The sequence below is a fragment of the Pelodiscus sinensis genome, chromosome 17, assembly GCF_052426305.1.
Source record: "Pelodiscus sinensis isolate ZL-2025 chromosome 17, ASM5242630v1, whole genome shotgun sequence".
Lineage (NCBI taxonomy): Eukaryota > Metazoa > Chordata > Testudines > Trionychidae > Pelodiscus > Pelodiscus sinensis.
In genome coordinates this window covers 27369437-27392068 of record NC_143068.1, presented here as the reverse complement: position 1 = coordinate 27392068, position 22632 = coordinate 27369437, and the positions used below count along the sequence as shown (strand labels likewise).

At 42.3% G+C, this 22632-nt stretch overlaps 1 protein-coding gene across 1 annotated transcript in view; it reads left to right on the top strand.

Moving 5' to 3' along the window:
* The first annotated feature begins 1166 nt into the window (after positions 1 to 1166).
* TOP1 (DNA topoisomerase I) overlaps positions 1167 to 22632 on the top strand; it is a 92160-nt gene continuing 70694 nt past the window's right edge. The window contains exons 1-2 of the mRNA XM_006121884.5: positions 1167 to 1343; positions 2071 to 2095. Coding sequence (XP_006121946.1) covers positions 1311 to 1343; positions 2071 to 2095 — 58 coding nt within the window. The 5' untranslated portion in view covers positions 1167 to 1310. The remainder of the gene's footprint in view (positions 1344 to 2070; positions 2096 to 22632) is intronic.

Genomic DNA, 22632 nt, shown 5'->3' with positions numbered 1-22632 from the left:
GCAGTCACCAGCATCGATCATAGCACAAATAATGCATACATCAATATGGTCCTGAGACTGGACAATGACATAATCAAGCAAGTGCCAGTGTCCCGATCGTGGGTATCACCAGGAGAACTTGAAACAATTCTTCTGCCAGAACAGGGTGTTCATTATAACACCCTGTGTTCGTCTTGTTATAACGAACAATCTTAAATAAAGCATAACACAGCAGCAAGCAAAGACAAACAGCTGAAGTGGTGGGCTACGTGTGATACAAACACTCAATTAGTCACAGTCCCTGTCCCAGAGAGTTTACAATCTAATTTATAAACTATGACTTTGGAAATGAGCAATTAAAATTACACTTGAACCCTTCCTGTGCCAGGGAATAGGCACATTGGGAGGGAAAGTTGTGGGATGGGAGATTCCCTGGGCTTCCTTAGGGGATGCAACCCTATATACTCTCATCCACTTCTTGCTATTGTCTCAGCCTGCTTGAAGGGCTCTAATATATTGTCCATCCTGATCTCCCAGCAGATGTGCATCCATGTACTGGGAGCACCCAGCATCTCTCCAACAGCTGTTTGATCTCTGTTCTGTGTACTGGGGGTCAGAGGCAGCTGAGGAGAGCTGTATAGGAAGCAGGTCAGAAAATAAAGCTGTGGCTGCTCTCCAGCTTTGATACCTTGCTCCTCTGCCCTTCTAGTGCAACCCTTTAGTTGTAGCTGACAGTCAGCAATTGGTGATGCTTGCAAAGAAAGGGGCGGGGCTTCAGATGCAAATAAAGCCTCCCTGCAGGAGCGTTTTTGCGCATGAGCGTTACGTGCACCTTGGGACAGGCTTTCATCCTATCCGCCGTGGGAGGTCCGGAGCATTCCCTCCGAGGAGGCGTGGTCGGATATGCAAATCAAAGAGGGACTTCTTGACTAATGGGGCGGGACCGGATATGTAAATTTCCCGGCGTTCTGAAAGGAGGGAAAAGAGCAGAGTACGCAAATAGCTAACCGGCGTTTTTCGTAAATGGCAGAGAGGGGGGGAAAAGGGGCGTGGCTCTCCATACAAATCTAACCTAGAGTTCTGAGAGCAGGGCGGAGGAGGCGTGGTCGAGCAATGCAAATACTGGAATTCACTCCTCTGTTCCACCTCCCTGTCCCAGCCCCTCCTCTGGGTTAAAAGCAGCGGCGCCTGCGCAGTGAGGGGAAATGAGGACTTAGTCTGTTACACAACTGGCTGCCGAGCTGAGTGAGGGGGTTGCAATCTCCCTTCGGCCACAGACTCCGCTGCTCCCAGGCGCCTCTGCTCCTGTGTAGGCCTCCCCACCAGCCGGCATGAGCGGGGACCAGCTGCACAACGACTCCCAGGTGAGGGACCCGTGCGCCCCCCTATGCCCCAGACATTTGGGGCCCTCCAGCCCCCCAATAATCCCTCAGGCAGTTGGAGATGCCCCGGATCCCCCTTGTATCCTGTGGGGCCACGGGGTGCCCCGTCCTCCGTATCACCTTAGTGGGAGAACCCCTCCCCCACCGAGAGCTCTGGATCCCTTCTCCCCTTGGTTCCCCCTCCCCATTTGCCCTCGGACACTCAGGGTGGGATGCCTTGATCCCTGCCCTGGGGCACCTCCGGCCTCTCTGTGATTGGCGATTTCCCTATAAAGGGTCTGTAACTCCCCCGCCCCCCCATGAAAAATCCCACCCAAGCCACATAGTGGGGGAAGGGAATTTTTTTACCCTGTCTTCCCTTTAAAAGCGCGCTCCAGAGAGGGTGGGAAGCTTCCCCCTTTACGTGGGGGGGGGAGGGTGTCGGGTTGAAGGGAGACCCGGAGAATGGGTGCAGAAGCATGAGGGGGGGGGTCTCGAAATAGGTGGGGGGAAGGTTGAAACTTTGGGGCGCTAGGGAGTCTGAATTTCGCCCCCTGCCCTTGGGATGGGGGATACGCGTCTCGATACCAATCGGGGGCTGCTGAGTCGATTTCCTCCTCCTTCGCCTAAAACTGTCCCTGGATCGGGCTCCTGCTGGTTTTGAAAATATCCGTATTCTGGTGTGTGTGTGTGTGTGGTTTTTTTTACTCGCTTCCCCTTGTCCTTACAGATCGAGGCGGATTTCCGAGCGAACGGTGAGTGTGTGCCCCCCACCCCCGTCTTTTGGGGGCGATTTACCCCACTTTGCCTCCGCTTTCGCTCCCCCCTTCTGTGTTCCTGAGGATGGTAAAGGACAGACATGGCGTCCCAGAGACTAAGTCCCGTCTCCTCGCTCACCGGCCCCATTGTTCCCATCGAGCTGCTAAATGCTCCCGCTTCCGAGGGGCTTAGGTCCTACCTGACCCCCTCTTCCCCTAGTGGGGGCAACGCAGGCCCCAGATCCGACCCCTCCGGGGTCCCTGGAGTCCCCTTTGGGCCCCGATTCCTCCCTAGAAAGTCGCCTTATCGACGGTCGGGACTTAGTCTCTGCGCCATTTTCTTTTTCTCTCTCCTCTCTCTTCTGTGTGTGTCTCTTTCTCTCCTTCTCCTCCTCCCCTGACTGCTGAGCAAGAGCCTCCTTCCGAGAAACACGGGAGAAATCGCCACTTCCCGACCCCCATACCCTCCCAGAGAGGGGGAAGGCAAAGTTTTTTTTTTTTTGGTTTTTTTTTAGGTTTAATAAATCACCAAGCTGCTTTTATTCAACCCTCTCCTGCTCAGTTTTATTTCTTTCAGTCAATCCCTCTCATCCTCTAAAATGAAAGGTGGTTGCAACATGTTGCTCTTTAAAAGATTCTGCTGCATCCATTTTAAAATCAATCTTATTTCTTTCTGTGCTGTTTAATTGATTTAACTTTACCTTGTTAGGTAGAGAATTTTAATTGTGGTTTTTTTAACATTTTTTTTTTTAAAAAGCAGTGTAAGCAATTCCAGAACAGTAGACAGCATCACTTCAGAAAGTTTGCAAGTTGGCTGTTCATTTTTGGGGAATAGGTTGTAGGAGCCCTGTAGGTGATTGCATTTTAGGAAGAGGATGATTACTAATTTTTACATACTGTTAGATGGCATATTGGTTTCATTTTTTTCCAGAGCTGGTGGGTGGTATACTTAAAGGTGGGGGGAGGGGTAGTTTACAGCTTGCTTCTGCATGCATATGTCACTGTCAAGCCACTGGCTTTATGTGAAGAACTCTGTCCCCTAAGCAATGGGGGTGGAAGGCTGGGGGAGGATGATGTGCTTGTTACCTGGCTTGAAATATGTAAAAGTGTTTTGAGTTCACTCCACTTATTTATAAATGTGGTTTCATCTTGCCTCCCAGTCCCATTGCAAATACTGTTTTTAGAATACTACAATCTTGATGTTTGTAATCATTGCAGTAGCGTTCTGGACAATATGTTTGATGCCTATTTACTTGTCTAAATGCTATAAAATATTTGTGAATATTTACATGTTATATTTGTGTATGCACATCATTGGTACTTGTGCATATCAATGTATTTTATAGATAATATATATGAATGTACATTTGTGTAACGGTAGTGTGTGTATATGTACAAATATACTATTTATAAACATTCTTTCCCCTACAAAATAATGCTAAGTAAATCATTATTTAAAGGGGGAAGGGAAGAGCCTTCTTTCCCTGGAACTGCAATAAGCATTTTTAGAATTCAGTATAAATTTGTCTATAAATATTTGTAACCTCTTTGTGCTGGAAATATTTGCTTAAAGGTTAGTTTTGCTAGTGGGAAAAAAACTTGCTGATTTTAGATGTGGAATAATTGACTCCTCCAGTCCTACTTCCAGTGGACAGTCTTAACAGGGTTTTCCCCCCCAGATATTAAGGCTAGCTGTACATTGTTTTTATTGTTCCCAATAAGGAGTGGTTTAGGAAAATAGACATTTAATACCTCTTTGACTTTGTGGGTTTTTCTTGTCTTTTCACAACTGCTGATGGGATTCTAGTACACACATCTCAAGCAATATCTGGAGAATCAGATGTGCCTGAAATTCATCAGTCACATGAAGGTGTCATAGAACTCTTCCTCCCCATCTTGATTCCAAGTTTTCCTTTGACTATCATCATTGTCGTTTGTCTTAGGCAACAGAAAGGCAAAGTCCTCTTCTTTGCTCAGTGCTTCATTTGCTAGTCTTTTTAAAGGAGTAGTGCTGTTGATAGTTCATGTCCTTTCTGACCTTGCTACCAAAGCTGAACCTACTTTGGGACCCAGATGTCTCTCTTCACTAAAAGGTCCTTTCATTCTTGCTTCCACTGATCAGTAGGACCTCTCACTTCTGTCAGCCATTGTTATGTGGTGTTCTTCAATAGAGCAGTTTTAATTTTAGGCATGACTATGGGAGTCTAGGGTGTATATCCTTTTTGTCTGGATCCTAGTTGGTTGCAAGAATCAGATATACATTATTCTGAACACTTTAAAATTGATTTGTCCTTTAATGAGCTTGTATGGAGCCATCTAATACTGTTGTAAGGAGGCAGGGCTTGAATAGAAGCTTAGGGCCCCAACTGTTTACACTTAAGATTCTAAGGAAGTATTTAGCTCAGAAAATGTCAATGCCTACATTGACTACTCAATCCACATAATATATCAGCATTAAGCAGAGATACAGTTGGGACAAAGAACTCTTTGTTATTCTATGGCAATTGTCAGTAGTACAGTAGCTACACACTTCTAATATTTTTTATTAGGACAGGAAACTATACTATATGCCTATATTATTGTAATATAATCAATTCAGACGGCACAACCTAAGCAAGGTGGATGTGGATCCTCTAGTAAGGGAGATACCTATGTCCCAGAAATTGGTGGTTCTATTTTTGTCACTGTCTTTTGGTAGGGGCTAAACTAATGAAGCTGAATAATGATAGCATCAAGGGGTTCTAAAATTGAGGTGAAGTGTAAAATGGAAGTGCTGACCATTTCAGGCCCCTAAATATCCATGCCCCTAACAAGTGTATCCCGGACAAATCCTAACACTAGTAATTGCATTTTGTGTAACTACCCAACTTCTGCCTGTTAATTAGGATATGGTATTTTTTTCATCACCCAAAGTGTCTTCTGTTGTTACTGTGCCACTGAAGAATTAGCCATCTTTGATCCTAGAAGCAAGTGAAGTGATTCCTGTCTGTATATCATTTTAATCTGACAGTTGTGTACATGGTGTGCTGTTTAAAACACCAACCTGAAGTGCATAGGTTATCTATAAATGGGATAATCATGTCCTTCTTTGTAAAATGCTTTGAGATCTAAAGATGAGTAGTGCTATAAAAGAGCTAAACATCATTCTCAAGATCTGAATGCAGTGTAAAGATAATTCATTTCTAGTTTTTGAAATATCTTACAGTACATTTATGATCACTTTATGAAAATGGCACCTTCTTTCTCAAAAGCTGTGTACTCTGAATCATATCTCTCTATTTGAGCACAAAGGTATATGTAGTTGTTTTTTAGACTTATTAGCCTATAGAGACAGTCTAAGTATGTGAGCACTAGCTGGATTCATTTCTGGCTTTAAATTCAACAGCAACATTGTTAACAAAGTTCCAGTTGAAGAACCTCTTATTGCTAATGGGCTAGAAGCAACACATCTTGACTTTCAAGTCTCCTGTTGTGTTGGTAGAACATACATTTTGTAAAAGGAACAAACTGGATGTGGAACTTCTAAGATGTTCAGGACACAGTATTTTATTTTTGCAGTATAAAGCCTGCCTCTTATTCTGTGTTCAAAACGTTTATTAAAATTTAATGGAGGTTTTGCATAACAATTGTTAATAAGATGTACTCCCTCTGAATTTCCCCTTTTGTTGATTTAACTAAATACCTTAAGATGGGATTTAAGTCCAACATCATTAGATTAATCAGTGAAATATTAACTGTTCTCCAACAAATTTTGATTGTCTGACTTTGTGGAAGCTGAACGTGCTTGAGTGAGAGATGCTTCTTTTTAATAGCTAACTTTTAAAATGTCAAAAGTGTGGAAAAGCAAGCATCTTATCAGAAATTGGCAGTTTTGTAGTGCTGTCATGAGCATTAATATGACATCTTCAAGGCAGCTTTGTGTTGTGGCGGGAGCACTTGAAGAAGGGTGAGGCATGGAAAAGGGAAATTTAAATTAAATGGCATTGGAGCTGAGCAAATGCTTTGTGAATGATGGAAATTCAAAGGCTTCTTCATGTGTTCTTCCATCTTCCATGAAATGCACATTTCATTTAATCTGAAAAATGTCACTCAACAGAAAGGTAAATTTAACTTTTTTTTTTAAAGAAAAACAACATACTTTATCTTTTTTTTTTCTTAAATCTCTTCTAGTCTTGTGAATAACAAGCATGTTCAAATTAAATATAATCTAGTCTAAACTACACTGGGGAATAATTGTGGCTGGTTAAGAGGAGTAGACTAACACTCAGGACTCCTGCTTGCTAAATCACTAGCAAAGCCAGGAGTAGAAAGTGACCTTTGCAAGTAACTTCATCTCTCTGCCTCTGTTTCTTCATTTGTAAATATGTAGGTGTTAACACTTACCTAGCTTAATCTTAACTTTAAGAATATGGAACAACTCCAAGATTCTCAAGGCCTTATAGGTATCCCATTGACTGAAAATTGTAAGGTACTTCATAGTTATTTAAAAGAATAAGTTTGTACATGACTCTGCTTAGCTGAATGTCTTGCAAGTGTAGGTTTTTTTTTTTTTTTTTTTTTTTTTTGGTTGGCTGGTTTTTTTTAAGAAGAGCAGAACTGCTTATGGAATTTAGTTCTATATATTCCTTAGCAATGCTACTGCGGGCACTATATAGCAGTAAATAAACCTTTAAAAACTAGTAAACTTGAAACCAGGTCTCATACTGGAGTTTGTCTTCCACTCACTGGAGTTAAATTTGCTTTGGTTCCCAAGACAGCATGATGTAGTCCACTGTGTTTTAATGTCAGATGTTCTGGATGGTGATCCAAAAGTCACAATTTTAATGGCATTTTAAAAACAAGTTGTCTTGCTTGTCGGCAGATGCTCTCCTCTCTTCTTTAGGATAAATAATGCACGTTCTGAGTCCTAAAAGTGTAGTGCCATCGCTTCCTAACAGGTGTCTTCACAATGCAGGCACTTATAAGGGCCACACAGATCTTCTATTCAGTCTTGCAGCAGCTAGGGTTGCTTGCAACACTTGAACTGCTCTTTTTTATTATTTTTTTAAAAGCATTTTTAAATGTTTTTGTTTTCCACATCATTGGTTCTTAACACAGTTGCTTAGGATAGCATTATTAGAGTGTTTGGCACTAATAACTAGCATAGCTTTATAAGGAATGCTGTAGCCTTTGTTACAAAATGAAACATAAATGTAGCAAGCTGGTAGTTCACAGCATATGTCTCAGAAATATCAACTGCAAATTAAACTAGTGAAATGTAAATTTTTAAAACTTACTCCTGGTAACATTCTTTTAACCTCATTATGCAGAGTAAAACTGGTGTTTCATTAGAGAGGTTGAAATCTGTTAATTGTTCTGGTGTATAAGTGGGCAGCTTTTTGGCTAAAACTTGGTGCAAGTCTTGGAAGAGAAGAGATTAGCAGAAACATGTATTTCTCAATCGTGTTTCTATTATGTCCCAGCAAATCTCCCAAAACCATTAAAAGTCTGTGTCATGGACTAATGGGTCTGCAGACTTTTTGCTTTGATACAGTGTTAAAAGATTTATTTTTATCAATGGGGGAGACACTGTAAGGTAACTTATTGATCTACAGTATTGACCGTCCCCTTTTTTAATGTCCCAAAATAAACTCGTTGTGCAGCTGAGAAGTCTTTTATGCAAAATTTCAGGTCTGTGCATGACTTCACATTTGAAGTAGACACACAGTTTATCAGGGATTTATAACATACATTCTGATTTAACTTTAGCAAGCCAAACAGCACAACTGTGTCTTCAATTATTTGTTGGGTAGGCCACTGAATTCCAACCTCCTCCTGAGCTGCGCTGTTGCTGTCGGTAGAAATGGCAATCATATGTAATTATAGCAAGTACTTCACATCTCATTGACTCAACTCCTTCTGTCAGTGGCTTCACAGAATACTTGTTAAAGCATTACCTGCTGAAATAACACACACTTCTTGCATCAAGCCACTATTAATGAAAGAGATGTTGAGGCAGATCCTCAGCTGGTGTAAATTATCACTTCTCTGTTCCTTGACTAATGGGGGTGGTCTGTGATGAGATATGGGTGTCTTCATTCTTTATGAAAGGGACAGTTTCAAATGAGAAATATCAGCAAAGATTTGTTCTCAATATTTTGCAGGGTGGGATTATGTCTTGTCTTTCAATTCTGTTTGAGCTCGCTCTGCTCATTTAAAACTAGATATTCTTAATGACTTCATATCTAACAAGAAATATTTTTTGGCTTGAACTACCTTTGTTTTATAAGAACTAGCCCAGATTTTACAGAAAGTCTCACAATTCACATGATGGGAATAGAATACTGTTCAGAGTTATGGCTTTATATATATTCTTAGCTACACTTTTTAAAGAACTTTATGTTGTTTCTTAGTTACCCAAACATGAAAGAGAATATTAATTTCATGTTTACAGCCTTCCTCTTCTGGAGTGTCCTTTTGATTAGATTAACAAAGCAAGCAGTACATAACAAATATGTCCAACTTTCCTTCTCCCCCACATCTCCTGCATGATTTATCAGTTATAACCTGTTCAGCAATGCCAGCATTCATTAGACTTCACAATGAATCCCCCCCCCCCCCTTCCCCGCATTAAGGTAATTTCAGGAGGGGTTTTCAGTTAGTGTTCTTTCAATTTGACTAGCGAGTCAAAAGACGACAGCATTCTGGGTTTTATTGTAAAGTTGGTTTACAGCAAGAAGGACCAGAAAATGACAAATAAAAAGGTAGAATGTTAGTTCTGTCAACGACAATTAAATTTGTGACCGTAAATAGTATTAATGGTTTGCTGTTGTCCTTGGACTCTTACTGACTGTCTGCTCTAGGGAACTTTTAATAAAAAATAATTTACACTATCCATGCCTCTGGTATCTTCCAGCATTTATAGCTGTTAATTAAACTGCTGAAAAGCATGCTCAATTGATACAGTAGTAAAAAACCTCTTTTGGCCAGATCTAGGGAGACTGGCCTCTCTTATGGCTTCAACCACTGGTTCAACTAAACTAGTTGTAGCTCTGGTAAGAAAATTTTGTTTCAATTTCCGGGGTGTGACTAAGTCTATCATATCTAAAGCATTCCCAGTATAATGTTCATAAAACTCCCTGGGCTGGTGTAAATTCAAAATAATGCCTTTGACTGTAGCCCAGTTCAGGTTTATGATACTTGGAGGACAGACTCTGGTCTACACATTGTTCTTTGTGTGCATATATTTTTAAATAGCAAATAATTGCAACTGCTCCTATTCACTGGTAGGGTCATGTGTCCTTTAAGAGGTGACTTGCAAAAGGGGGAGAAAATTGTGATTGGGTCCTCTTGTTGCACTGTGATGTATAAAGAACGGCTGGAAGTCATTGATTGGCTTTGATGTGTGTGCATGCATGCTCATGTTCTTAAATGGAGAAATTCAGCTCTTTTTGGAACTACAGAGATACCACAGTGACTGAGAAACTTCAAATTGTGGCATCAGATCCAAAAGTGAATGTTGAGTAATTAAGAAGAGAAGGGAATTTAACCAAACTCTTTGTTTGTTTTTTGCCAATACCTGCGAAACTGCAGTGACTAAAATTTGGGCTACAAATATTTTAAGCCGCCTTTTGAGTCGTCTATTGCTTATAACATTAATATAAAACAATTGTGTTAGCTCTAACAATAAACATCCTTCTTGGAGATCACCAAAACCAGTGGAGGCCAGACTGGACTCTCCTGATTACTGGCAAGGTGGCCGCAAGTGGCATTGGGGGAGCAGCCTTTTAGACCTTTATACACCAAAGAAGCAAAAAAGGACACAGTCCAAATTCTTTTTCCTTTGTAAACCCTGTTGCAGGTCACCTTTTAACAACTAATATTAGAGATGAAGTGGGGAAGACAAGATCTGGAATGAGGAAAGATGATCAGGGAAGGGACAGTCCTTAAATGAATAGCATTGCCACTGAGAGCTTACAGGTTTCTTTCAAAGACGTGGTGAGAATATTTTGCCATCATATTTCAACACTGATATTAACGTATTGCATTTCTTGTTATCCCCTGTCAAAGAGCAAATTGCAGAACAACAGTACCCCTTAATGTTGTGTTTCAGCGGGGAGCTTCTTTTGGAGAAACTTTGATTTAATCTGTTGCTTAAATTTTGATGGCTTTTTCAGTTGAAAGCAGCCTCTATAGTGGTTCAGTTTGGCTGGGGAAAATTTAGCCTGTCCTGGCAACTGCTGTGAAGTTGGAAACAGCTAGTTTCCAACATGAAGGAATTACAAGGTCAGACAGTACTCGGAGTGCGCTTTACTTTTGCCGTTGGAAAGCTTTGGGGGAAACACAAACTGTTTGAAATACTTAAACTGATGGGATGAGGGCAGTGCAGGCTTGGATATGGGTAGGGAAGTAGTGAAGCCAGTGATTGTTGCTTGTTGTCATTGGGCTTCAGTATACAGCTCTTATTCATGAAAAACAAATCTGAGCATCTAGTTAAACTGTATAAATACTTTTTTGAAGTTGAAGGCAATAATCTATGGAAAACATGATAATTGCAGTGTAGAGAGGAATGCACCAAGTCAATAGAAAGTTGTTGTATTAGACCTGTGGTGTCCAACACACTGGCCACGTGGCTATTTGGCTGCTTGAGTGTGGTTAGTTCACTATATTAGTGGCCACTATAGTGGCTGCTGCTTCAGAACTGGTTGGACAGCATGGTATTAAAGGGTTCCTTTCAGTCTTTTTTGGGGCCAATGATTGCTCCCCAAGCAGATCCTAGTCAGAATCGTTTTGGATTCCTAGTTATTTTTTGGTCATCCCAATCATAAACCCATTTGTGCATTCTCATAATCTGCTCCCATTATTGCTTGTGTGTGGTTTTGTATGCATGCTTTTTAAACTGTCATGTCTACTAGGGATGTTAGCATGTAGCTATTTAAATGATTAACTGATAAGCCTGGGTTTATCAGTTAATCCAGATGACTACATGTAGGGTCCCCATCCCCTGCTGCCTCCCATAGAGGCAGCATCACAGGGGCAGGAGAGAGCCAGTGCTCAGGGGGAGCCGGCTTAAAAGCTGGCTTCCCCATGAGCATTGGATTCTGCAGAGCTGCCTCCCCCTCACCGCCATGCTATTGCCTCAGGCCCCCTGCAGACGGGGTGGCAGGCGGGAACCTGTCTCCTTGGGGAGTTGATTTTTAAACTGGCTCCCCTTGCAGACCAGCTTCACTTGCTAGCCTGGGCTGCTTCCTCTAATACAGAGGCAGCAATGTGGGATGGAAGAGGTCTCCCCAGCAGGGAGCACACTGGCTGTCGGCTTTGACCCCAGGGAGCATTTTAGTAACCGTGTAACCACTAAAAGTTGTTGAGTCCACACAATTGCTAAAATATGCTATCTAACATCCCTAATGTCTACATCAGTTTGATGTAAAAATGATATTCAGCCTTCTTGTCTCTGAGAACCGAAAGTAATATTTCAATGACTTGTTAATCTTCATGGTGCCCTCTGAAGGAGTGAATCTGCATTTTATCGCAATCCATGTAGAGGTTGTGTTAAAGATAGGAGTTTTGTCATACGAATAATTTCATAAGTAGAGCAGTTCTGCTTTTAGCAAATTTCTTTAATATAGTAAATAAAGATCATTTTCTGCTTCAAGGAAGCCACAGTGTACACCCAACTCAACTAAATTCTGTTGCACATCCTGGTCATAACATCTCCTAGAGTCAGATTTCAAGGCCAGAAAGATCATCTAGCTCACACATCAGTCCTCTCAAAAGATATTCTGCATAGTCAGGGTTTATTAGTTAAGTGTGTGTGTTATGTCTTGACAGCTGCAATGTTTAGTGTTGTTTAAAACATGTCAATGTTTAAAGAGTACCTAAAATTTCAGGAAAAACCTAGGGATGGTTTTTCAACATAGATATAGTTCTACAGCTCTTATTTTCTGTACTACTTTTCCCTTACTTTAACGTATTTATATAGAAATAGGATCTCTGTCTCTAGCAAGCACAATACACAGCAGTAGGGGGTGAAGTATTTAAAGTCCTAATCCTTGATTTGCAGCATTTTATAAACTTCCACAGCAATGATTTGGGAATTTCATCAGTGGAGGATTATTCAGTTTGCAGTAGGGAATGAACCATAGGAGTAAATTAATTCTTAGGCCTCATCTACAATGTGAATAAAGCTGTGTATTACACCAGTTACTCTAAAGGTGTCTAAGACCCAGTCAGACTACTTGTATGGGCCCTGCTTGCTAGGCCACCAGGACTAACTATTTAAGACTTCCCAATGTACAGTATAGGAGATCTACTCCCTTTTCTGTAGATGTGGGACTTTTAACCTCTCACTTCCGTGCACATGTTCATAGTAAAGCAACACAAAGAAAGAGCTATAGAATATTTTAATTTTTTCATTAGACATGAACTGTACATTAAAGTGACAGCTGCATGGTAAAAGTTAGCAAAATAATTAATGGGAATTACACAGTCCCTAAGTACATTATGGATAGCTTTTTATGTTTGTTGGCATTTGTCACTTGCTGTGTTCAACAGCCCAATGCTGCTCCTGACATAGGAAAAGTGAAGTTGCTGAGCGGAGACTGTTTGGGGGCTGGTTTTGTCCCTGTCCTGCTACTTTTGTAGGTCTTAATTTAACAATCCCTTTTAAAATTCTGCTTTAATATATAATGTGGAGCTAAATTCTCTTCTTGTCCCCTTCTAAATACTGGCAGGGTTTATATTGAAGATTTCTTTCATAGACATGCATTCTTGGTTGGGCTTTATATTTCAATATTTGAATAAGGGCCAAACTAATTGTAACTGCTGTTCATCTTACTCTAAGACTACAGTTTCTGGTTTGATATATATTTAAGAGCTGGCCTAAATAACCTGCTGCAGGTGGAGATGAGACACCTCTTCAGTATACATTCCTGTTAGAGATGAGTGTGCGCTTTGATTTTTAGATAATTAAAGAAATAATGGAATAACGTTGTGGTCTTTTAATTGGAAGTGCAAGGAATCTGTGGACTTGAACTATTTTTGGTGTTGCATAATAAGTAGCAGCAGAAGGACTTTTGTATTTTTTCTTGTTTGCAAGCAGAAATGGAGGACACAGAAGTACACGTACTCTTGATTATTTGCAATAATCAAAAGCTGACACTGCATAAATACCAAGTAGAATGTAATAGAATATTAACCTGCTTGGGAGGTGGGATGGTTTAGAAGTTGTATGTTCAATTACGAAGTTGCTATTTGGGATTGTCTGATGCTGATTCATGTCAGTTAAAGCTACTCTCATGTCAGATAAAACGACTCCCATTGAACGAAGAATAATAGCCTATATGAAACAAGTCCTGTATCTTCAGTCCAAGTCCAGTTTGTGTGACACTGTTCAGATCACACCATGCCACCGTAGTTTATAGTAGTTGGCCTCTTGTAGACAATATTAGAGTATGTCTCTGCCTACATAGCAAGCAGAAACCTGAAGCAGTGAGTCTTTGAATCTGGGTCTACAGACTTGTACTCATGCTGCAGTTCTAACAATTAGCTGTATAGAGGCTTGGACCCTGAAGTCTAGGGAGGGGAGTGGGTCTCAGAGCCTGAACTAGTATCTACCCAACATACTTTCTACCGGTTCTGTTGCAGAGCCATAACAAGTGAGAGTAGGATTCCATATTAGAGAGCTTAAGTGAAATAGTCAGGGTGGGCACGTTCCAGTTCCAGCTTGCCTGGGAAGATATGTTTACAGGTTAGACAGGTGCAGGCTCCTGGGAAACTGGAAGCATGAGCAATTTGGAGAAATCCATGTGACGCCACTATGATTCATTACAACATGAGCAGCGTACACAAAATGGAGGAATTGAGCAATACTAATGACCCATTCCAAGGTTTGTACGGCAGAGTTAACGACCACCAGATGGGGAGTAAAAAGCCACCTGCTCCTTTGCTGCAGACTCAACATTATCATTTTTAATAGCTTTAAAGATATCTCTTATTGGAGCATTTCCTTATTCACTTTAAGCGTCTTACACATGAAACTGAATCGCTTTTTTACTAGTATTTCTCCTGTTAATATGCAGCTCTGTTGTAGGATTGTACATGAATGACTGTGCAAGCTGAGGGTAGCAGTTAAAATACTCAAGCATTTTGTTTCAGCAGCAGCAGAAGTGGGGGGCAAATCCTTTTCTAATATTTGCATATGCTCGGCAAACAGCTCTAGAGCTAATAAGTCCATGTACTCTTGTGCATGTGCTGCAAGTGGTGAATTTTTTTTTATCAACTTCTCTAAGTGTTGCCCTCCCCTGGACCAGCTAAGTGAGTCTCTCTCCAGCTGGGGGGAGACAGATACATTCAGAGTTGGGATGGCATTACTCCTCTGTGGATGGCACTTACTGGCTGTCATCTTTGAATTGGTTTGGTCCAGCCCAGGAAAGCAACCTCCCCAACTGTTTGTCTGGGATGATTTTGCTAACGAGAGCTGAGTTGCATGAAATTCTCATAATGCATGTATTCTTTTTCATAGAATTGTGGCATTGCAAAGGACCTTGAGGTCCTCTAATCCAGTCCCCTGCACTGATGGCAACACAAAGTAATAGCTAGACCATCCCTGTGAGATGTTTTTCCAACTTGCTTTTAAAAATCTCTAATGATGGAAGTTCCACAGCCTTCAGGATACTTAAGAAGTGTGCCCTAATGCCCAACCCTAGCTGCAATTTAAGCCCATTTGCTTTTTGTCCTATCCTCAGAGGTCAAAGAGAACAATTTCCCTCCCCTTTGTAATAACTTTTTATGTACTTATAAACTGTTATCGTGTGCCCTCTGAGTCATCTCTTCTTCTGACTTGTCTATCTTCCACCACCGCTCAGGAATCTCTTCAAAGGACATAGACGCACATCTTAGTCATATTCCCTGTTGCTTGTGCTGAGTGGCCTTTTATGAGGGACAGCTTGCTATGCTTTATCAAAATACATTCAAATTGGAGGTACCATCTTTTGCTTTTATAGCTACAGAAATGTTTTTAAAATATTCTAGTTATAAAAAAAATTAACTGGTGTCTGACTGTCTCAGGATGCAGATAACATACTTGCATATAGACACTAATCTTAAATGTACATGTTGGTTTATACGGTCTGTTTAATTCAGTGCTGAAGAAGAAATGTGCAAATGCAAATATAAAAAGTGCCAATTACTGAAATACTTGGGTATGTTAACTGTTTTTTACTGGAGGAGAGTGGCCAACAGGGGTGTGACTTAAATTGGCCCCTGTCTGTAGTTGCCACCTCTTGCTGGTGTGCAGAACTGGATCTACTATTAGGTTCTCTCCTTGCTCTGGATCCTGCTGTTGCAAACTGAAGCACTTGAATTTAGGTATGTAAAATCCTGGTTAATCAGTTAATTGGTTTAAATGTTAGGCTAGCCGAACATTTAACTGGTTAAGTGATTAACTGGGATCTCTCTGCTTCAGCCACAACCTGTGGGGCTCCCACACCCAGCCTTGTGTGGGGCAGGCTCCCGGCTCCCAGCCCCCATGTTGGGGCTGGCTCTGGCTCTGGCTCTGTCGCTGGTTCTCGGCTCTTATGCTAGGGTTGGAGTTGGCTCTGCCACTGGCTTCTGCATTGGGGCAGGGGCTGCTGTTGGCACTGGCTGCTGGGGCTGCAGCAGCCCTCCACCCATGGCAGGAATTGGAGGGGGTGTGCGACTATCATTTAACCATTCAAATCCCTACTTGAATTGCTATCTATCCATGTGTGGTTGAAGGCGGAGGTGACAGCTCTACCACCTCATCAGTTGTGCCTCTTATGTCCAACGTCTGTTGTTCCACTCATTTCCTTCATGTAGAATAGTAATAGAGATGTAGTTGTGTTAGTCTGATCTTGCTGAAACAAAAGAGAGGACTACGCAGCACTTTAAAGACTTACAAGATGGGTCTTGTTAGTCTTTAAAGTGCTGCATAGTCCTCTCTTGTGTGTGTGTGTGTGTGTGTGTGTGTGTGTGTGTGTGTTCTCATGGGTTCCTATATATATATATATATATATATATATATATATATATATATATATAAAAAACACATCCTGAAGCAAACACACTCAGAAACACTTATCTTTCTCATGAGCCAATCACATTTTTCTCAGTGCTGTCTTCACACTGAAACTGACCTGTTCAGAGCACGATGCCTTGGAGCATAAGACTGGCCATACTAAGTCAGGCCAGTGGTCCATCTAACCTAGTATCCTATTTTCCAGCAGTAGCTGGTATTAGATGATTCAGACAGAATTACTGAGAACTTCTTATCATATAGTCCCAGCTTCTGGCTGGCAGAGGTTTAGGGACACCCAGCTCTTAGCCATTGATGAGTCTCCTCCCTTTCCTGCCGCCCTCTCCTCCCCCCCATTGATGATTTGGATGTCCCTAAACTTCTGACAGCCAGAAGCTGGGCTATATAAGTCCATAAATGGCTATCATCCATAAACTTCTATACATCTTTTTTTTAACCTAGTTATACTTGTGTTCTTTACAACCTCCTCTGGCAATGCAAACACAGGTTTACAGTGTGTTGTGTGAAGAAGTACTTGTTTGTTTTTAAATCTGTTGCCTATGAAATAACACTCTTTCACTACACCAATCACAATTTTGTAGTCCTGTCATATACTTTCTTAGCTGTGTTAGTGTGTCAATATAGCCTTGTTGGTAAAAGTTGGCACGTGTGAATTCTTTTTGTCACCACTTTTGCTGACAAAATACTTCCACCCCCATCTAGCTCATTTTATTTTGTTGTCAGGAGGCTGCCGACAAAGCAGCATTCACAAGTGCACTTGGCTTGTCATTTGGGGGAGGGAAGATTTAAGCACCTGTGAAGGACAAGAGTTTTGTCCAGCAAGTGTAGGCGTAATCTAAGTCATGTCTTTTCTAATCTTTAGCAGTCTCGGTCTTCTTCATTTCTCCTCCTATGGAAGCTGTTCCATATCCTCAATTATTTTTGTTCATTTTCCTTCTGTATGTCGTATTCTAGGTAAGGGCATACCATGGATTTATGTAGTGGCATTTTTGTTCTTTCCTTCTCTGTACTTTTCTTCAATGCTTTTTGAGATGTGGCGATGAATGCTGTAAGTCAGTGGTTCCCAAACTTTTTGGCATCATGCCCCCTTTTTGATTTTTGAGAGAGCTCACGCCTCCCCCTCCCCCCAATAGCAGCAAAAATTGTTAAGGACTAAAAAAAGGAACTGCCTGGGGCCAAAAAACAAAAATAGCAGCAAAACTTACGGGAGGGAGAGATTAGTGGGATGGGGGGGTCTGGGTTGCCTCGCTTCCCTCCCCGCCCCCTGGAATTTCTTAAAGCCCTCCCAGGGAGGCACCCCCCCCAATTTGGGGACCTATGCTATAAGTAGTAGTCAAGGTATGGGCACAGCATGGATTTATACAGTGATATTTTGATACTTTCTGTCTTCTGTATCTATGCCTTTTATCTGTTCTTATGTGATTGCTGCCGCACAAGGAGTAAATACTTAGCACTCAAAGTTCTTAGTCATCCTGGATAGTTAGAAACTAACTCTAAGAACTTTGAGTGCTAACAATTAATTTAGACCCATCAGTTTGTATGTATAATTGGATTATATTTTCCAGTGGCTTCAGTTTGCACTTAACAATAAATGTCATTTGCAGTTTTGTTGCCCAATAACTGATTTGTGAGTTTGGCTGAGTATCCATAGGATGGACTGTATCAGCAATGAATTCATCAGGTTTTGGATTTAGCCCATAGCTCATCTCTTTACTTTGGTAGAATGGCTAAGGATAATAATTGGGCATTAAGGAAGAACATTTACAAGATCTAGAGCAGTGTTTTTCAACCTTTTTTATGAAGTACCCTCTTAAAAAAATACCACCAGTATCTACAGTTTTCAGACACTCACAAAATTTCTACCATTGCAACACATTTGTTTAAACAACTTAATCGTAGCTGGGCAGGTAATTAAATTTTTGGGCATAAAAAGTACAAAAATAAGAAAGCACTGTAAACCTAACAAATTCAGTTTTCTCCAAATTTCAGTTGTGTTGACATACTCCTTCCCCCCCCCCCCCCCACCTCCTTCCCCTCTCCGACCGGACTTCTCTCGAGTGCCCCTGAGGGTACTCGTGCCACTGGTTGAGAAACACTGGTCTAGAGCTAATGTAGAGATCCAAATAGGGCTTGTATTTCACATTGCTTTTGAGAGAATAAATTAGCTGAACTTGTTCTTATAAAATGTTTTTTTGTCCTTGAGAAATTTATCTTCGTGTAACTGTGTTCAAGATGAAGAAATCCCATTCTTTGCTAAATTCAAGGCTAGTTTTATTCTTTTGGTTTTCCCTTTGTAAATGCAGTAAAACCTGTGCTATCTGGAACTTAAGCATCCGGAAAACTGTAGAAACTAGCAAATTTCTTATCCTGGAAAAAGCAAAAAAAACCCAAAAAAACCAGCCCTTTAAGTGCTCCTCAGACGAATGTGTAGCATGTACCTAGGGGAGGGGCGAACGGCAGCTGGAAGCAAGCATCTCCGCTCCCCCCCCTTGGCTGCTGGCACCCCCGGCAGGCCAGCCCCCCTGCGGCAGGCTGCCCCCGCCATCTCCGCCGCCCAGCTTCCACCCCCCCTCACCAGGCTGCATCTCTTCTGCTTTCTCCCCCCCCCCCCCCCCCCCCTTTGCAGGCCACATCCCAGTCCCTGCACAGCTCCCTTTCCCAAACCACAATTGTTAGGTTACTGGCATGCCCTTATCCCCATGTGTGCCTGATAACACAGGTTTTACTATATGGAGTTTTCTTTATCTTGTTACACTTCTCTACACTGGATTCTAGAGGGCTAGAGGTATTCCAGTGCCCAAGAATCCATTGTTTTAACCACAACCAAAGACAGCAAGCCCCAAGTTAAGCCTGTCCATATCAAATTTGAGGAGGTTTTTTTAAGTTCCTCTAGATTTTTTTTTTTTCCCTCTGATCCTGTGTTTTCAAGTCAAAGTACAGCTCAGGAATTTGAAAATGTCACATACCAGGAATCTGAAGACTGAGCAGTTTAAAAAAAAATTGGGGAGGGGAAGGGAATCTGAAAAATCAAAAGATCACATTGAACAGTGCTGCTGCTATTGGAATTAATGCAATGGGATCTTCTAAATCATGGGTTCCCAAACTGGGGGGCATGAAGAAATTCCGGGGGGGGGAGGGCACGAGGCAACCCAACCCTCCCCCTGCCTCACCCCTCCCCTCCCCCCCCCACACACACTAGCAAGTTGTGCTGCTATTTTTGTTTTTCGGCCCCGGTCAGTTCCCTTTTTTCTCCTCCTCAACAATTTTTGCTGCTATTGTGGGGACGAGGAAGGGTGAGGGTTTCTCAAAAATCAAAAAGGGGGCATGATGCCAAAAAGTTTGGGAACCACTGTTCTAAATCCCTTGGTCTGAATCTCAACTTGTGATGATTGTTCTGATTAATTGAAAAAAGTTGCTGAAAGCAGGTTGATGTTTCTAATAAACATCCATCTGGAAATTGTCAAACATTTCCTTGTTTTGTTTACTCTGAATCAGATGATATAGTGGGAGAAGGTATCAGGAAATGCAGTAAGCTTAGTTTATTGACGTTTCTGCATAGTTTCGGATTCAAAATTAATTTTGTGGTGTGTATATATAGCTCATTGACCGATATACCTTTAGGGAACTCCTAGCTGTCATGAATGCAGCGTTATTTAATATAAATACACTTTTTTTGTATTTAGTCTTGGTGTGTTAGTCTCTTTCTATTTTTTTCCCCTTAGGAAAGTGAGGAATTAATATTGTTTAGCTTTAGAAAACTGTCAGCGGCTATGTTTTCCCTTCATGAAAGTGCATTTTCATATCAAGATACCTATCTTGAGTTAAAAACCACCATTTTTTGTTCTGAAGACAAAAGCCTGCATTTCACCCTTGATTTGCCACTCCAGTCATTAATATTTCTCTTGAGCAGAGACAAGCTCAGATGCTGCAGAATTTGGTGCTGAAATACTATGGTGATGAGCATGCAATAAAAACTGGATGTCTAGTCTACATTAAGGATGTTAAGGACTAATTGACTATTGACTAGTCGATTTCCCCTCACCTTACTGCATCTATCAGAGGCAGCAAAGGGGGGGAAGAAGGGGTACTTCTAAGCAGCAGTGCTGCACAGCTGAGCCGGGGATCAGCTGTGTGACGCTGCTGCTTTGAAACCCCAAGGCAGCGTTTCAGAGAGGCAGCCGCCGCACAGCTGATCCGTGGCTCAGCTGTTCAGTGCTGCCCCTTTAAAATGCTGGAGCACTGTGGAGCCTGGGGTCAACTAGGGACTCCCCAGCTAACCCTGGGTTCCGAGATGCATTTCCCCAGAACCTGGGATCAGCTGTGCTGCTGCTGCCCCTTTAAAATGCTGCCTCAGCGTTTCAAAGAGACAGAGCTGTGGAGCCTGGGGTCAGCTGAGGACTCCCCAGATGATTCGGGGCTCCATGCTGCATTTCAGCGGAACCCAGGATTAGCTGGGGAGTCCCCAGCTGACCCCGGGCTCTGCATGGCATGCAGCACAGCATGGAGCCCGGGATCAATGGGGGACTCTTGAGTCCCCTGCTGACCCTGGGCTCCATGGCTTTGAAATGCACAAGAGCCCTCACTGGGGACTCTTGTACATTTCAAAGCAGGCACCCACGTGTGCAGCCTCATCAGCTGGACTTCCCTCTGGCCCTGGGCTGCATGCGGAGTTCCACATTCCTCCTTTGAAATGTATATCGACTAGTCCGAGTAGTCAGTTAACCGCAATTTAACATCCTTAGTCTGCATTAATTATGTGGTGTAGACAAATGTCCTTTAGAAATGAAGTTTAGCACACTGGACTCTCATTTTTGACCAAAGGGGGATGAACTGAAATCTTCAGAAGTCAAAAAGTTAGTGTTATGCTCTGTGCTGTCACACAGTCTCCTATTTGTCTCTTATTCGGGGAAAACTTTATCTATTCCACTGGGCGGCTTTAGGGATGGGATGTTAAGATAAAAGTTTCAAAGGAGTAGCCATGTTAGTCTATTTCAGCAAAAACAATGAGAAGGTCTGTGGCACTTTAAAGACTAACACATTTACTTGGGTATAAGCTTTTGTGGACTGGAACCCACTTTGTCAGATTTATAACAAAAGTGCTTAACAAAATTAATTTTTCACTTACTGATATTCTAAGAATGTATAAAAAATCCTTTTTATTGTACCCAAATCTCACAAATCACTCCTTCCTGGACCCCTAATATTTGATGTCTATTCCAAAACAATGATCTGAAATTAAGAAACAAGCAGTTACGCTCCACCCATGTACTGGCTCCCACCTGCTGGCCTGCTCCCAGGGAGCCGGTGTGTGCTGGGAGCCCGCCTTAAGCTGGCGCCTGGGACATATAGACTCCTGCCTGCCACCCTGTGCTGCTGCCCTTGATATAAAGATGTTAAGGAGTGGGTATGTGGCTAACTTTGTAGTCAATACAATTTGTATCAACTACATGATCAATTGTTAAGAGGAGGTGCTCTGCAGAGCCACAGTGGGGTAGGTCTGGGCACAAGCTGGGACCGTGGATCCTGGATCACTGTGGCTCTGCATTTTCAATGTAGTAAGAGCTGGGCGCCTATTACTATATTTAAAAGGTAGAGCCGCAGCAGTTCTGGACCCGCATGAGCCGGAACTGCTTAGTCCTGGCTCACACCAGGTCCAGCAGCCTCTGTTCATGGCAACCTCCACAACACCTTCTCTCCCCACCCGCCCCCCGGTGCTGCCTCTGATAGAGGTAGTAGCGGGGAGGCAGCACCACAGAGATGATGCTGGGGGAAACCTGACAACCCTACGACACACTCAGCAACTGGCCCAGCCCCTGGACCCCCTGCTTACCTGAATCCACAGAGAAGCTCTCTTCTGACTTGACCAAGAAAACAAGATAGCTGCTGGCAAAAAGCCTAAAGATCTGAGCAAGGGGAAGCAATGCTTTCCCTGGGTCTTAGTGCTTGACCTTTCCTCTTCCTATCCCTAATCTGACTCTGCACCCATTTAAAGGGGCGGTGCTGTTTTAATGCTGTTTTATTTTAGTTTGTTTGTTTATTTTTGCATAATAAGTCTAGGGGCTTTTTTTGTTTGCTCAACAGCTTTGGTCTCTTCCCCCCCCCCCCCGCCCCAACAGACTTTTTTCCCTGGTGTCTTTTTTTGGGGGAGGGGGGGTGTTCAGTATTTTTGGTTAAACCATCTGGCAACCCTAATCAGGACACTACTTCCCACAGCTCCCATTGGCCGGGAACGGTGATCCCCTGCCAATGGGAGCTGCAAATGGCCAGACCTTCCAATGTACTGGTAAGTAAAGCGCTGGCAGGCAGCCAGCCAGGGGGATAACCCTGGAGAATTGCCTCCCTCTTATTATCTGGCCCAGGGTTAGCAGCTCAAGTGTTGAGTACCCCCTGAAACAGCTAGTACAGGTGTTAAGCACCATCACATAAGTGAGAGGGGCTTTAATGTGTGGCAGTATGGGACTCTGGTTAGGGGCAGTAAGAACAAAAGAAGTCCTGAGTG